The following is a 13,552-nucleotide window of genomic DNA, read 5'->3' as shown; positions in this document are numbered from 1 at the left end:
TTGAGGACCCCTAGGCTGGTTATCCTGGGGGACATCAACATTCATGCTGAGGTTGTCTTGTCAGGTGCAGTTCATGGCTTCCATGACAACCATGGGCTTGTCTCAGATAATAGCTGAATCTTCACATTGTTCTGGTATACTCTTGATCTGGTATTTTCTTCTGGGCAGGAAGAATATGATCTGATGGTAGATGAATTGATGATGGTTCCTTTATCATGAACACATCACTACCTGCTTGCGTTTAGACTTACAGGGATACCAAGGCCATTTATGCACAGGGCTTCTTGTCGAGGCAAGCCCACCTTTACTTTAGGGAAGATTTTAAGTTATGCAACAGATTTGCTACATTATTTTTAAGTTATGCAACAGATTTGCTACATTATCCAAGTTTGTTTTTCAGTTACACAACTGTCACAGTGCAGTTGCACTTCTGATGAATGAAATTTTCCCGATTCCAGGCAAGCTCCAACCTTTTTTTCTAATTTGCTGAGAATTCAAACTTGAACAACTGTGCCATGGCTGCCTTTGTTCCCCTCCTTCCCATCTTTTCCCCTCCTGCAGAGTGGTACATTCCTCCATTTCTTCACCCACTTTCCACCCATTCTGCTGCTGGCTCCCTCCCAGCCTTCCTTATTTGGTTGCTGTTACCATTGCATCCAAACAACGAGCATACGTACAATCACAAAATAGCAAAATCTTGAGTCTGAACCTTCTGTGGCCATTTGTATGCTCTTTTCTCTTTTCTCTCCATCTCCACAAGCACACTCCCCCTTCCTTGTTTGCAAGAGTGGTCCTGGCTTTGAAAAAGGGGAAGGGAGCCAGCAGTGTGTCTGTCAAGATGGGAGAGTTCTCCCCATCTCCATAGGCACACCACAACTACCCCTGCCCCCCTGTTTGTAAAGGTGGATCCTGGCTTTGCAGGGGGGAGGGGGATAGGTACCACCCCCTGTTTGCAGAGCTATATCCTGGCTTTGTAAAGGGAAGAAGCCAGCAGGGTGCCTGTCAAGATGGGGAGGATATCACAGAAAACATAGGCAGTGGAACCTAGAAGATTTGATACCAAAATCTCCTTTTTCAAAGAAAGAACTGACTCAAGATGGACTCAGATCTCTGTGCACATATGCCTACAACCAACATGAGAGTGTTGTTTCAGTGCCATGCTGATGCATTGGTTCAACTGCATGTCAATTTTTAAAAAGTCACAGGGTAGGCAGAATCCAAAGGTATCAAAAACCGAATCTTCTTCAGAGACTAATTAAAACCTGCCACAGATATTGGAAAAACACTGGGGAATGAGTAATTGATCCCAGATTCTGCGGGAATAGGGGGGAGCTTCAGAACACAAATGGGGGGGCGGGGGGGAGGGGAGAATCATTAGTATGTAAATAGCCCAAGACTCTGTAGGGGTTGGGGAATCTATTAAGATATTCTGCGCCCTCCCCCCACCCCCAAGCCAGATGATCTGAATGAGTTTCTGATGGCTCTGGAGATTTTCCTGTTATGGTTGATACCCTGGTTGACCTCTGGAATGAAGAAATAACCAAAGTAGTTGACTTTATTGCTGTTTTTAAACTCTTTTTATATTGCTTTAATGATATATGCTTGGGAGGGGGTTGGTTTTATAATGTAATTTTATCATGTATGTTTAAAATTGTTAGCTGCCTTGGTGGTCCTTGCAAGGGCAGAAAGGCTAATATAAATTCTGTAAATAATACTAATAAATTAAATACTCAAGGTGGATCTATGAGGATGGAATCTTCCCCTCTAAAACTGATCCTTTTCCTCATGCTACCTTCTTTCCAATGCTGCTGCTTTTTCTCTCTCTCTACCCTGTGATGTGGACCCAGGAGCCAGAATCAGAATGATTAGTAATTCTTTTTCCCCTGTGTAATTAAATAATATGATGCACTTCCATTATCATCAACTAAAACTGGCATTGTTTTGCAGAAAGGTGAAAAAATGACTCTTGATGAAGTTAATGCGATCACCAAGTTGATTGAAGTGAACAGTGATGGCAAGTTTTACTATTACAAGGTACAATATACAAGATGACAGTGTTTTCCTTGATATTGGCCTAGTCAGTCACAAATACATGGTTTCGATTTGCTTAGATGGATTGATAGAGACCCATTACTGATGTTTTTCAGTAGATGGTTTATCTGTGAAGCAGATGAAAGAGTCCCAATGCTTGTGTTTTTCAGGAGTCAAGTGGCAAGACAAAATGAGTAAGAATAATTTGGTTCTTAAAGGCCTAATACAATGGATCCAGTTCTATGGTGTCAAAGTTCATTGGTAAACTCTGACTAATCCTTACACAAAGGGCAGTTTAAAATGTCATATGCCCTCCTCTAAGTGACAGCCTTTCAAATAATTAAAGAGTGTAACGATGTCCCCCCTCAACATATTCTTTTGCAGACTGAACATTCCCAAGTTCCTCAGTCTTTCCTCTTAGGGCTTAGTCTCTAGACCCCTGATCATCCTCTGCCCCTGCTCCATTCTGTCCGCAACTTTTTTGAAGTGAGGCCCCCAGAAATTGCACAGAGTGTTCCAGATGTGGCCCAAACAATGTGGTGTACAGTGGAACTGTGGCAGCTTGAGATGGATGTTATGCCTCTGTCGATGCACCCCAGATGTAGAAGACTGCACTTATCCTTCTTGAATTGCATCTTGTTCAGATGTGTGTTCAGATCTTGTTGAATTATATCTCTTTCTGTTTGCTGCTCCTTCCAGTTTGGTGTCACCTGCAAAACTAATTAGTCCCTCACTCCCTAATCCAGACCATTTATTTTTTAAAAATATTGAAAAGTGTTGGGCCCAGAACAGAGCCCTGTGGCATTCACTGCATGCCTTCTTCCAATCAGATGAAATGCCACTGACAGTCACTCTTTGGGTGCAGTTCTCTGGCTAGTTCTCTGTCTACCTAACTATCCTAGACCCAGTCCACAGTCCTTCAGTTTGCTCATCAGAACATCATGGGAACAACTGTATTGAAGTGAAAATAAACTACATCGATGGCATTCCCTTAATCCAGTGAACTCATCACTCAAACAAAGGACCAAACAAGGTTTGTCTGATAGGACCTGTTGGGGACAAATCTGTGCTAACTTCTCTGGATGACCAAGTTGTCCTTCAATTTCCAGTTGCTCGCTGCTGCAAGTTTGCTGCTGCTATCTTGCTCAATTCAGGCCTCCTTCCATCGCCTAAAAGCACTAAGCTAAAAAGCCATTTTTCGCTGCTCCTCGTAGCCTGATAAACAGCTGCCAGGTGACGTGAGGGATAGAGAAGAGAAGCTATCATTAACAGAGGAACCCTTGGGGTAGGATAAATGCTAGGTGACTCAAGGGAAGAGAGAGAAGAGAAGCCATTGGCGCTGACACTTCTTTTACATTGTGTATCTTTCTCACAAATCTGAAGAAGCTTTTCTGTTTAAATTCATTTTTATTAAATTTTATCATTAAAATCAAAATTACAAAATTCCACTTTCAAAATTCAAGAGTTTAACCCACCCACCCCGCACAATACATCATTTCTTACATCCATATTCAAAAAGGAAAGACGGCAGCTTCCTTCTTTCTCATCTATAAAATCCTTCTACATCTTCTAAATAATGACAGCGTTTATTAAACCTATTAAAATTAAAACAAAGTTACTTACAAAAAAGAATAAAGAGAAGAACAAAGGTAAAACAGGGAGGTAAATTACTAATCAATTCTTCAGTCTAAAATATTAACTTTCTGATTCCATCAATTCTGTTTTAATTGATTTAATTAACTTTAACTTGTAGTAGTTTTGACATATAGTCCAGAAAAGGAGACCAGATTTTCTTAAATTTATCTTTGTTGTCTTCTTTAATTAGATGTGGAAGCTTTTCTTATTGTATCAAGCTTCTCTGGCCAGCCTCATCTCACTTTGACCTGTGACCTCTCTGATGGCTAACCTACAGTGCCTCCATTTCGTGAACATTTCCTTTTTCTTCTTTAGCCCATCATAGAGTTCTCTGTTAATCCCCATTTACTTTTTGGATCCCCTACCATGTTTCCATCTTGTTGGAATAGCAATGGTGTGAACTTGCAAAAGCTCTTGTTTTAGGAAAGCCCATCCTTCATTTGCTCCTTTCCCTTCCAGCAGTTTTGCCCTTGAAATGGCTCTCATCAAATCTCTGGGTTCATTAAAGTGTGTCCTACTAAAATGTAACATACTCGTTTGGCTGTGAACTTTCTTGGTCCCCCACAGCAAGAGAAATTCCATGGGCACTTCCTCCTAAGGTGTTCACCACTTTCACCACATCTGCCAACTCTTGCCTGTTGGTTAATATTAAGTCGAGTATGGCAGAGCCTCCTGTAGCTTCCTCCGTTATTTGAAGAAGGAAGTTGTCAGCCAGGCAGGTCAGGAAGTTGCATTTAGCACAGTTTGTCTTGCAACACACATGGAATTTTTATTTATTTATCATTTCTAGGCCAACCTTCCCCTTAATGGGCTCAGAGCGGATTACAATTTACCAGATTAAAATTTACAACAGTATATTACAAAGGTGCCATAAAGTTAATCCCTCACTAAACTTAGAGGAATTAATTAAAAGGAGAGGGGAGAAAGAGGAGAAAAAGAAAAAAGAAGGGAAAAGAAAGGGAAGGGAAGGGAAGGGGGAAATAAGAAGGGAGGGAAGAAAAGGGAGGCCAGCTATGATGCAATATTGTTGCTGTCCCCAATCGTAGACTTGAAGTCATCCATAATCAGAAGGTCATGTTGGTTGGATAAGCTGCTCAAAGAGGGCAGCATCTACCTCCTCGCCCTGGTCAGGCAGTCTGTAGCTGACTCCAACCACAACCTTGTTTGTGCTTCTTCCCTTTATTCTCACCCAGATACTGGGCTTTCACCTGCCTTCTCCCATATTTCCTGACAATCAAACCCTCTGTACACATACAGCGCCACTCCATCTTGAATGCATTCCACCTTGAACATTACTTTTTAGTCAGGCTCTGATAAAGCAAAAATTATTATCTTGAGGTCTGTTCATTAGTGTGTAAATATGGAAGGCTAAGCAATACCACAGTCCATATATTCATGACATTTAGTATGTTAATATTTACGGATAACATTAATGTAGATCATTGGGGTAGAATCTCACAAAGACTAGTCCAAAATACTATCCCCAAACAAGCAGCATCCCATTAAGCCATGATATGAATTTGTAAGATCAAGTTCAGTGACACTACAAATAATAAATAGCCATGAGAATGGTAGAGTGCGCAGTCTCAATGCTTAAGCTTGTTCCTTACAATTTTTAATGTAATGGCAGTGCAGTGCAGTCTTATGCAGTCATGTTTTTTTAAAAAATTATTTATTTATTTAGTGTACTGCCCTTCAGAGCGGTGTCCAACAATCATATATCTAACATTTAAAATCAGCTAAAAACAATCAATCCCCACTAATTAAGGAACCATAAATTGCATGAATTACTTAGATTTCAGGTGGCATCAGAACCCTTCCATTGTGAACAGAAGCTGGGTGTCATCCGCATATTGGTGACACCGCAGCCCAAAACACCGAACCAGACTTGCCAGGGGGTGCATGTAGATGTTAAAAAGCATCGGAGAGAGTATCGCTCCTTGCAGCACCTCACACACAATGGTGCGCCATTTGGAGATCTCACCCCCGACGCTACCTGCTGTCCCCGGTCTCGGAGGAATGAGGTCAGCCAGCCCAGGGCTGAACCCTGTACCCCTCGTACCTTCGGGACCTCATTACCCCATATGTCCCTACTCGGCCTCTGCGTTCGGCAGAGGCCAATTTGCTGGTGGTTCCTGGCCCCTCAATGATGCGACTGGCCTCCACCCGGGCCAGGACCTTTTCAGCCCTGGCCCCTGCCTGGTGGAACACTCTTCCTCCAGCTGTCCGGGCCCTGCGGGACCTTGGTGAGTTCCGCAGGGCCTGTAAGACTGAGTTGTTCCGCCGGGCTTTTGGAGTGTCCAGTCGCTGAGAGTGCCCCCCCTTTTCATCTTTCCATTTTGGAGCTCCCATGATCATCTATGGGACCACTTTTGTTTGCTTCCCCCCTCTGGGAGGGTTTTAATTGGGGTTATTGCGGGACGTCATCTTTATTTATTAATTTTTATCGCTGGGTTTTAATCTAATTTTAATGGGTATTATATGGGTTATTGTGCACTGTGTAGAGGAAACTATGTTGTACACCGCTCAGAGCCCTTCGGGGGTAGAGCGGTATAAAAAACCCATAAATAAATATAAATAAATAAATAAATACCAGTGATGTGGTGGACCAGAAGGTCATGATCTGCTACGTCGAATGCTGCGGTGAGATCTAACAACACCAGCAGCGCCAAACCGCCTCTGTCCAAGTGTAGCCGGAGGTTGTCCACAACAGCAGCCAACACTGTCTCGGTCTCATATCCAGCGCAGAAACCAGAATGGAAGGGATCCAATACGTTTGCATCATCCAGGAACCGCTGGAGCTGATCCGCCACCACTCGCTCAATTACCTTGCCCACGAATGGTAAATTTGAAACTGGGGGGTTATTGGCCAGATCTCCTGGATCTAATTGCGGTCTTTTTAGGAGCGGGCGGACCACTGCCTCTAAGCCTACCAGGGAAAACTCCTTCTAAGCCCCTTGAAATCTTAGAAGGGCCTAATTCCACTTATGACTGCACAGTCAGTTAGGTGTCAGGAAACTGGGTTGGATCTAGGCAGCTTTTGCGGTCAGTCTTGGCTGATTTCTCTCCTGTCCCACATGGTTTTTGTTCAGGCAAGTCCCATGATCCCCAAAATATCCTTTTTTGGGATCAAAGAAGATCCTGCTTTTCTTTTGCACCAGAGATAAAAGTTGGTTGAACTATTGGCCCACTATTTGGTTGGTTGGCCCACTATTTTTCTGAGTATAACTGCCTGAGGCATAATATTGTGCTTGAATTAAAACAGATGATCAGTTTTACTTTATTCCAGTTTTCACCCAACCTTATTATGATTATACTGACATTAAAGATTTCCAACTAGATTAATAAAAAATAATAACACTCAATTGAAATCAGACATAAAAAACAACTATGCCTGCAAATGTGCGTGTTAAACAATATATCTTTGGTTGTTTCATCTTTTAAAATTTCTCAGTTCTGTGAATTGTAGTTCCACTTGAGAGTGGTCAATGTGATTTATGAAAATAAAATAAGGATTGCTTTTCCATGGATATGTTCTTTACCTATTGAACTTTTCTTTGCTTAGAACTGCATTTATTTATTTTTCTTCCAAAATACATGAGAAACCTACAGGGGTTTTTTATTGTTTACAGTTTTGTAAATTGTATATGACAACCTGCGAACAGTGTCTGAAGAATGCAGTACAGAAACTGGAAGTTGATAGTAAACTGAAGTGCCAGCAGTTTGGAAATCAAATTGATTCCTTTTCGGAAATGGCAAAATTACCAGATTCAAAACCAAAAACTGCAAGAAAAACAAAACCAACGCCAACGCTAAAAGGAGGTATTTATTTTTCAGCAAGGAGGTTCTATTTCCTGAGTTTTCTGATTCCCAACTCCACACCATAATGCTTTGGATACAAAAGTTTTTTCCTTCTTGAAATGTGTGCCCATCTATTTTAGTGAAGATTTTTTTTAACTTCTACTGTGCTAGAAATTTCTCTTTAGTATTTCCAGGGCCCTGTCTCCAAATGCATTTGTCTGTATTCCTCATCTAAACTTTGCATATTGATAACAATGGCTTTATGCATGACCCTACCCAATTGCAAAAGAGATGGGTGAGCATGTAGTATAGCATATCACCAGTCTGTCTATCCTGAGCCAAATATATGTTTGGTCATGCTGCATCCAATGTAAAGCATTTTTAAATCTTATTGATCTCAAAGAAACAGATTTAAATGTGTGCTTGACATGCAGTGAAATCAAAGAAAATGATTGAAATTTGGCTAGATAGTGGCTGCTGTTTGCATGGTCAGTACTGCGCAGCTACTTCAGTAGTATAATTCCAGCTAAGATGAGCTAATACAATGTGGGAGTATGTAATTGTAGATCGTTTTGGTTGCTTTAAAAATTTTTAGTTATGGCACTGGAAAAGTATTAAAGAAAGAGTATTAAAGTAGCGTAGATTATCTTTTGGCTGTCAGAGATTAAGAGGAGTTTAAAAAGGCCAGAATAGTTTATCTTGAAAAGGCTATACAGATCATTTCTTGAGTCATGTGAATGCAGCCCTAGATAAATCACTTTCCATTAAAGTTCTTCAAAATGTAAAAAAATCAGTCTTGTATTTTAAAAAAACATAGCAGTATCAGAAGATACATCCTTCACTACGTTGTATTTGAATGTCTGAACAGAAACCTTGCTCCTATTGGGTGAATGGTTGCTTCATTTTATCTGAAAAACTGGAACAAGTCATGTCAGAGATGTAATGGATGAATTGCTTGCTGTTCCTGTGGTGTCAGTTTTATTCTAATCCTCTCAATTTTTAAAATCTCTTAAAGATTTATATAATCATTGTCTAACATCATAGTTATCATGATACCATCTGCACAATTTGCACCCCTTAAAAATTAGCCAGGAATGTGACAAGAACTGAAATGGTGCCTGGTTATAAAATTTGCGGCAGAATCCAGGAAAATGTTTGAAGCAAGGATCCTTCATTTTAATATAATTTAGCATGTATCCGATAACACTGCTTTGGGCTGACATAGATTCTTTGCTGTTTGAAATTTTTTAGGTTGGACGGGTTCTCTGATTTTTGGGTGCAAATGCTACTTAGCAACTGCAGGCCAAAGGTTCATTACATGTGGACCCGGCAGGTTTAGTACAAACTAGAGTAGCTTCCAACCTGCCCGATTTGCAGAAACAGATCTATTTTCTGCCCCAGTTCTTTTACATATTTGAATAACCAGTGATCTGAAGGGTGTTTAGTCTTCTCTTTGTACTGTTTATGAACGTAAACATGAATAAACTAATAAATATGCATAAACTAATATGAAATATTAATAAACTGACACTAACTAGAGCACATAAAACGTGTGTTGTAGGTTACTGCAAGTCTTCTTTGCAGCCTTCCTTAATTAGAAGTTGCAAAATCTCTGTGACATCCACTATCAGTATGGGTGCCAGCAGCAACAAAAAATCCAAGCTCATTGAAGCAAATACAGTACAGGTACGTGTTGTTTGTTTGTTCATTTGATGTAACTTGTGCTCCTTGCTTTCAAGTACACACAATGCATTTTAAATAGAAAACAATTTATCTCCCTTTTATAGTTTATGTTTTATTAACTGCTTGTCAAGGGTTGCAGTGTAGTATACAGAGATTTCTGGAAATATTATAATAAACATTTGTATATAATGTTGGTTTTGCTGACATCCTGTTACTTAAGATCATTTTTCAGGTGTGAAGGTTTACTCAAACATTGCATATTTTTCCATAAAGGAAAGCGCTCTTGGATAAAATTGTTAATGACTGTTTGAAAAATGCAAAATTGAATAATTTATTAGTACTTTAAATGCTTAAGTAGCCTGAAAGATTATGTATCACAAACCTCTATAAGGAAGGTAATTGGAAATAAATATCTTCATACCTACTTCGATAAGAAGACTTTAATTGGTAAATATACACTGTAGCCTGAAAATATTGACTTAGCAAAAGACTAATAAGTTTTACAAGTAATTTCTTTTAAATAAGTTGTTCATTCAATATCCATTCCTGTGGGAGAAAGACAACAAGGTCACTTTGCTAAGTCAATATTTGTAGAGTGTTAATATTGATCTTTTTCCTTTGTTTTCCCTTTCCTGATTCAACCTTTACTAGTTTTCTTTCAACAGAAAATAATAGCTAGAGAAATATAAAACATTAAATGGAAACTGCTAAGATACATTAAAAACGTGCACCTTGAGACCTTTGTGCAAGAGGAAAAAATGGTTATGACCACATAATATAACTGCAGCTAGAAGACTGAACTGATTGTTCTCTGGAGTTACATTTTTGTTTCAAATAACAACTCTGTATTTGTTATTGAACTCTGAAGTCCTTTATATCTTTAACATTACTAGACAGTGACATTTGTTCTATATTAAAATTTAAAAACAATGTCTCCAAGGGTTTTTTTTTCCTGTGTGTTTAGGTATCGGTACCACTATGCAATTTAGCTTGTAATTCCAGCATGTTCAAAGATGATATGTTGTGTGAGAAAACGTATATTGTTCTACTAGTAGTAACTGAATGTATTTCAACAACCTAGCAGAGTAGTAATGACAACTAGATTTAAAAGCAATTATGACTAGTAAATGATCACATTGGTAGCCATAAGAAAGACTTAGTCTTCTATAAATAATTAGTAAAGGCCTCAAATATTAGTAAAGTGCTCTGTGCAGAATTGCCACAATTTTAATTAATTAAAATTTGTCTTTGGTTAGGACTCATACATCAGTAACCGATTAGTACTGTCACTGAGCTTTGTAATCACACTGTAACTAGCATTCAGTACTGTAAACTTGGGGATAAGGCTGCTGTGCTTAAAGCTGTAAACAGTCAAAGGCAAATTCTCTTTTAATGAAAGATAACTTTGATATAGATCAGAGTGATATGGGGAACTATAGATAAATTGAATTGACTTTGCAAGCTCTAGGAGTCTGTAGGAATTTAAATGTCTGTTACATACAGTTTTTTGGAGGTGGAGATATTTATCCAATGGAATAAGAATGATCTCCAATGAGAGCCTATGTTTCAGTAATTTGAATTTCCAAAACAAAACACTTCCTTGTTTGGAACATCAGAAGGTTTTCTAACTTTTTAGCACTATAGCTATTCTATCCAGCCCTCAGACACTGCTTCCTCCTTGTATGATTTCCCCTTTCTTGTAAATTATAAACAATGGTTTTGTAACCAATGGGGAGATTCTGGTGGGAAAGTGAGTTTCCTTCCCTGTTGTCCCATGTGATGAATAACAAGAGTCTATGTACAATCATGTGCGTACTTTTCACTGTCTCTTGTAATATGAGATAAAAAGGCAATTTGTAATAAAATGAGGCAATGTGTTTCAGATTAGAGACCTCCATGGCAATTTGGAAAGGTTATCATGCACCTACAAACTACTACATAAGAATACTTGATATATAGTGCTATTACATGCAATACTAAGCAGAGTTACACACTTCTAAGACTATGGACTTAGAAGTGGATGTAGAAGAATGAAGCTCTGGTTAGGATTATGCAATTAGGTATAGAGAAGCACATGCCTTGTTCATGCTAAATAGGATTATACTGCTAAGTACATAGTAACTCTTCCAGTTATTCTGATATATGAACTGTGCCTGTGTGTGATAAATTGTATAAGCATACATCTGAAAACTACCAAAAGGTGTTCTAGAAACAGAGTTTAGTCATTAGTATATAAAAGAGCAAGCAACAGAACCTGCAGTCCTCCATATTGCAGTATGTTGCAAATAGACTGAATGAAGCAATACATGGAGGAATTTGTTGTTACAAATATGTAAAGGCATCGAGAAATTATATTTTTCTATACACTCATTTCTGTAATAATCTTCAGCTGAAAAGAAGCCTTCCATGGTGAAGTAATCACTGTTGTATTGCAATTCCTATTCACTTCAATGGAACTTACATGAAGAATGTCATACAAAATGACTGAGGGGGATGCCAAATGGATTCTGCCCTAAGCTGAAACTGTGCCCATTTCTCTAATGTCCTTTCTTTGCTTAATGTTAAAGTTTTGGTAAATGTGTAGTTTATTAGTGTGACCTTGTGTGTATCCCATGTGACACACATTATAGAGAACAGTACGATATACAAGCACCAACAGAAAAGATGGGAGACTTCCCCAGCCCATCACTGATTTCAGAGACTGCAGCACCACCTTATGCCTTCTAGAAGCATAACAGGCTGGAGTTTGGATCTTGGAGAATTAAATGGGTTCTACACAGTGTGAACAATGTTTTGACTGCAAAATTATTCTTTATACTACTTGAGATGTTATCAGATTTCTCCAGCCTGTAGTAATTTCTTGTATCATATGAAAGATTCATTATATTTTAGGTGCTGAAGACAGATATAATGTAGATTAGTTTATTGTAAAATGGGATATTTCTAGTCAGATCTTGCCGTCTCAATATAGTTAACAAGTTCAGGTTATTTATATGCTTTTAAATTGGGTTCTGTTCTAATTTAGTCTGTTTATGTCTTTGCATTTTGGTTGCTACATTGTGCACAACCTGGAGTTCAAGGAGATGGTGGGAAAGAAATGTTTTAAGTAAAAAAATGTTTCCCAGTTCAACCAAAGGCAAAATTAACTTTTATATAAGACTGTATGTAATAAACAGGCTTAGCCAAACAAGGAGAGAAATCTTTAGCATTTTAAGTGTCAGAAGCACCCAGCCAAGGGACTATTAAAGTCCACTGTTTTATTGAGAATCATATGACTTCTTACATTCTAACTTTGTGATTTGTCATTAGGAGTGGCATTGTGCATATTCCAAAGGATGTTTTTTCTTGGAAGACAATGATGAAATAGTTAGTCATAAATACAAGTTATTTTTACCTCAGAAATCAACAGTTTGTATCACCATTAAGCCTCTACGTTTTAGCCAAATGGAAGGTAAGAACACTTTTCCAGAAATAGAAAAGTGAGTGATGAATCTGTAGTTTCATGGAATTGCATATAGAATAGACAGTAAGTGATTTGTGAATTGTCTTATCTCACAGGAACATAGCAAAGATAAAATGTTTATACTTATAAAATTTCACATCTTAAATTGTAAATTCACTTGTGAGAATCACAATTTAAAAAAGTGAATGTGTGTTTTTAGGCTAACAATTTTCCTTGCATACAAAGCCTCATCAATACAATCTCCAAAACATAATGAGTTGGGTGCAGTGATCTGTTCACAGAAGGCACCAATGGGAACCGATCATGCCCCCCCCCCCCACCTCCACTACTATTTCTGATCCCAGGAAAGTTGATTCCCAACACCCAGTATGGAATAATAGACTCCTGGGTCAGTTGGCTGAAGGGAGGAGTGAAAAGGAGAAGTTGCTTTCTCCTACCTGTTCTGTCAGTGGAAGCCCACTGACAAAACAGAGGAGTGACTTTGACCCCTTTGAGCTTCTTACAGCCCACCAACCTGCATGGCCATTACTGCTTGCAATTCCCATAACTCCAGGAATCAGCTTCCCTAGTGTCAAAAAATACCTACAGGGAGGGAAAGTGAAGGAAGATCTTCTCTGGGTCATGGATCATTGAAGAATAATAATAATAATAGTTTGGATTTATACCCCTCCTTTCTCTCTTGTAAGGAGATACGAGGTGGCTTACAAACTCTTTTCCCTTCCTCTTCACAACAGTCACCTTGTGAGGTAGGTGGGGCTAAGAGAGTTTCAAAGAACTTTGACTAGCCCAAGGTCACCCAGCAGGAATGTAGGAGTGCGGAAACACATCTGGTTCACCAGATAAACCTCTGCCACTCAGGTGGAGGAGTGTGGAATCAAACCTGATTCTCCCGATTAGAATCCACCTGCTCTTAACCACTACACCACTCTGGCTCTCTTG

The 13,552-nt window shown here is 39.0% G+C and overlaps 1 protein-coding gene across 5 annotated transcripts in view; it reads left to right on the top strand.

The window, feature by feature from the left end:
* EFCAB7 (EF-hand calcium binding domain 7) overlaps positions 1-13,552 on the top strand; it is a 41,337-nt gene that overhangs the window by 17,673 nt on the left and 10,112 nt on the right. For all 5 annotated transcript variants that reach the window (XR_007244503.1, XM_048496382.1, XM_048496380.1 and 2 more), the window contains 4 exons: positions 1,948-2,034; positions 7,299-7,488; positions 9,029-9,153; positions 12,460-12,601. Coding sequence is in view for 4 of the 5 variants with exons in the window: in XM_048496382.1 (XP_048352339.1) it covers positions 1,948-2,034; positions 7,299-7,488; positions 9,029-9,153; positions 12,460-12,601 (544 nt within the window). In the remaining variant the exon portion in view is untranslated. The remainder of the gene's footprint in view (positions 1-1,947; positions 2,035-7,298; positions 7,489-9,028; positions 9,154-12,459; positions 12,602-13,552) is intronic.

The sequence above is a fragment of the Sphaerodactylus townsendi genome, linkage group LG05, assembly GCF_021028975.2.
Source record: "Sphaerodactylus townsendi isolate TG3544 linkage group LG05, MPM_Stown_v2.3, whole genome shotgun sequence".
Classification (NCBI taxonomy): Eukaryota; Metazoa; Chordata; class Lepidosauria; order Squamata; family Sphaerodactylidae; genus Sphaerodactylus; species Sphaerodactylus townsendi.
Note: the sequence above shows the minus strand (reverse complement) of the source record. Positions and strands in the feature narration are given on the sequence as shown.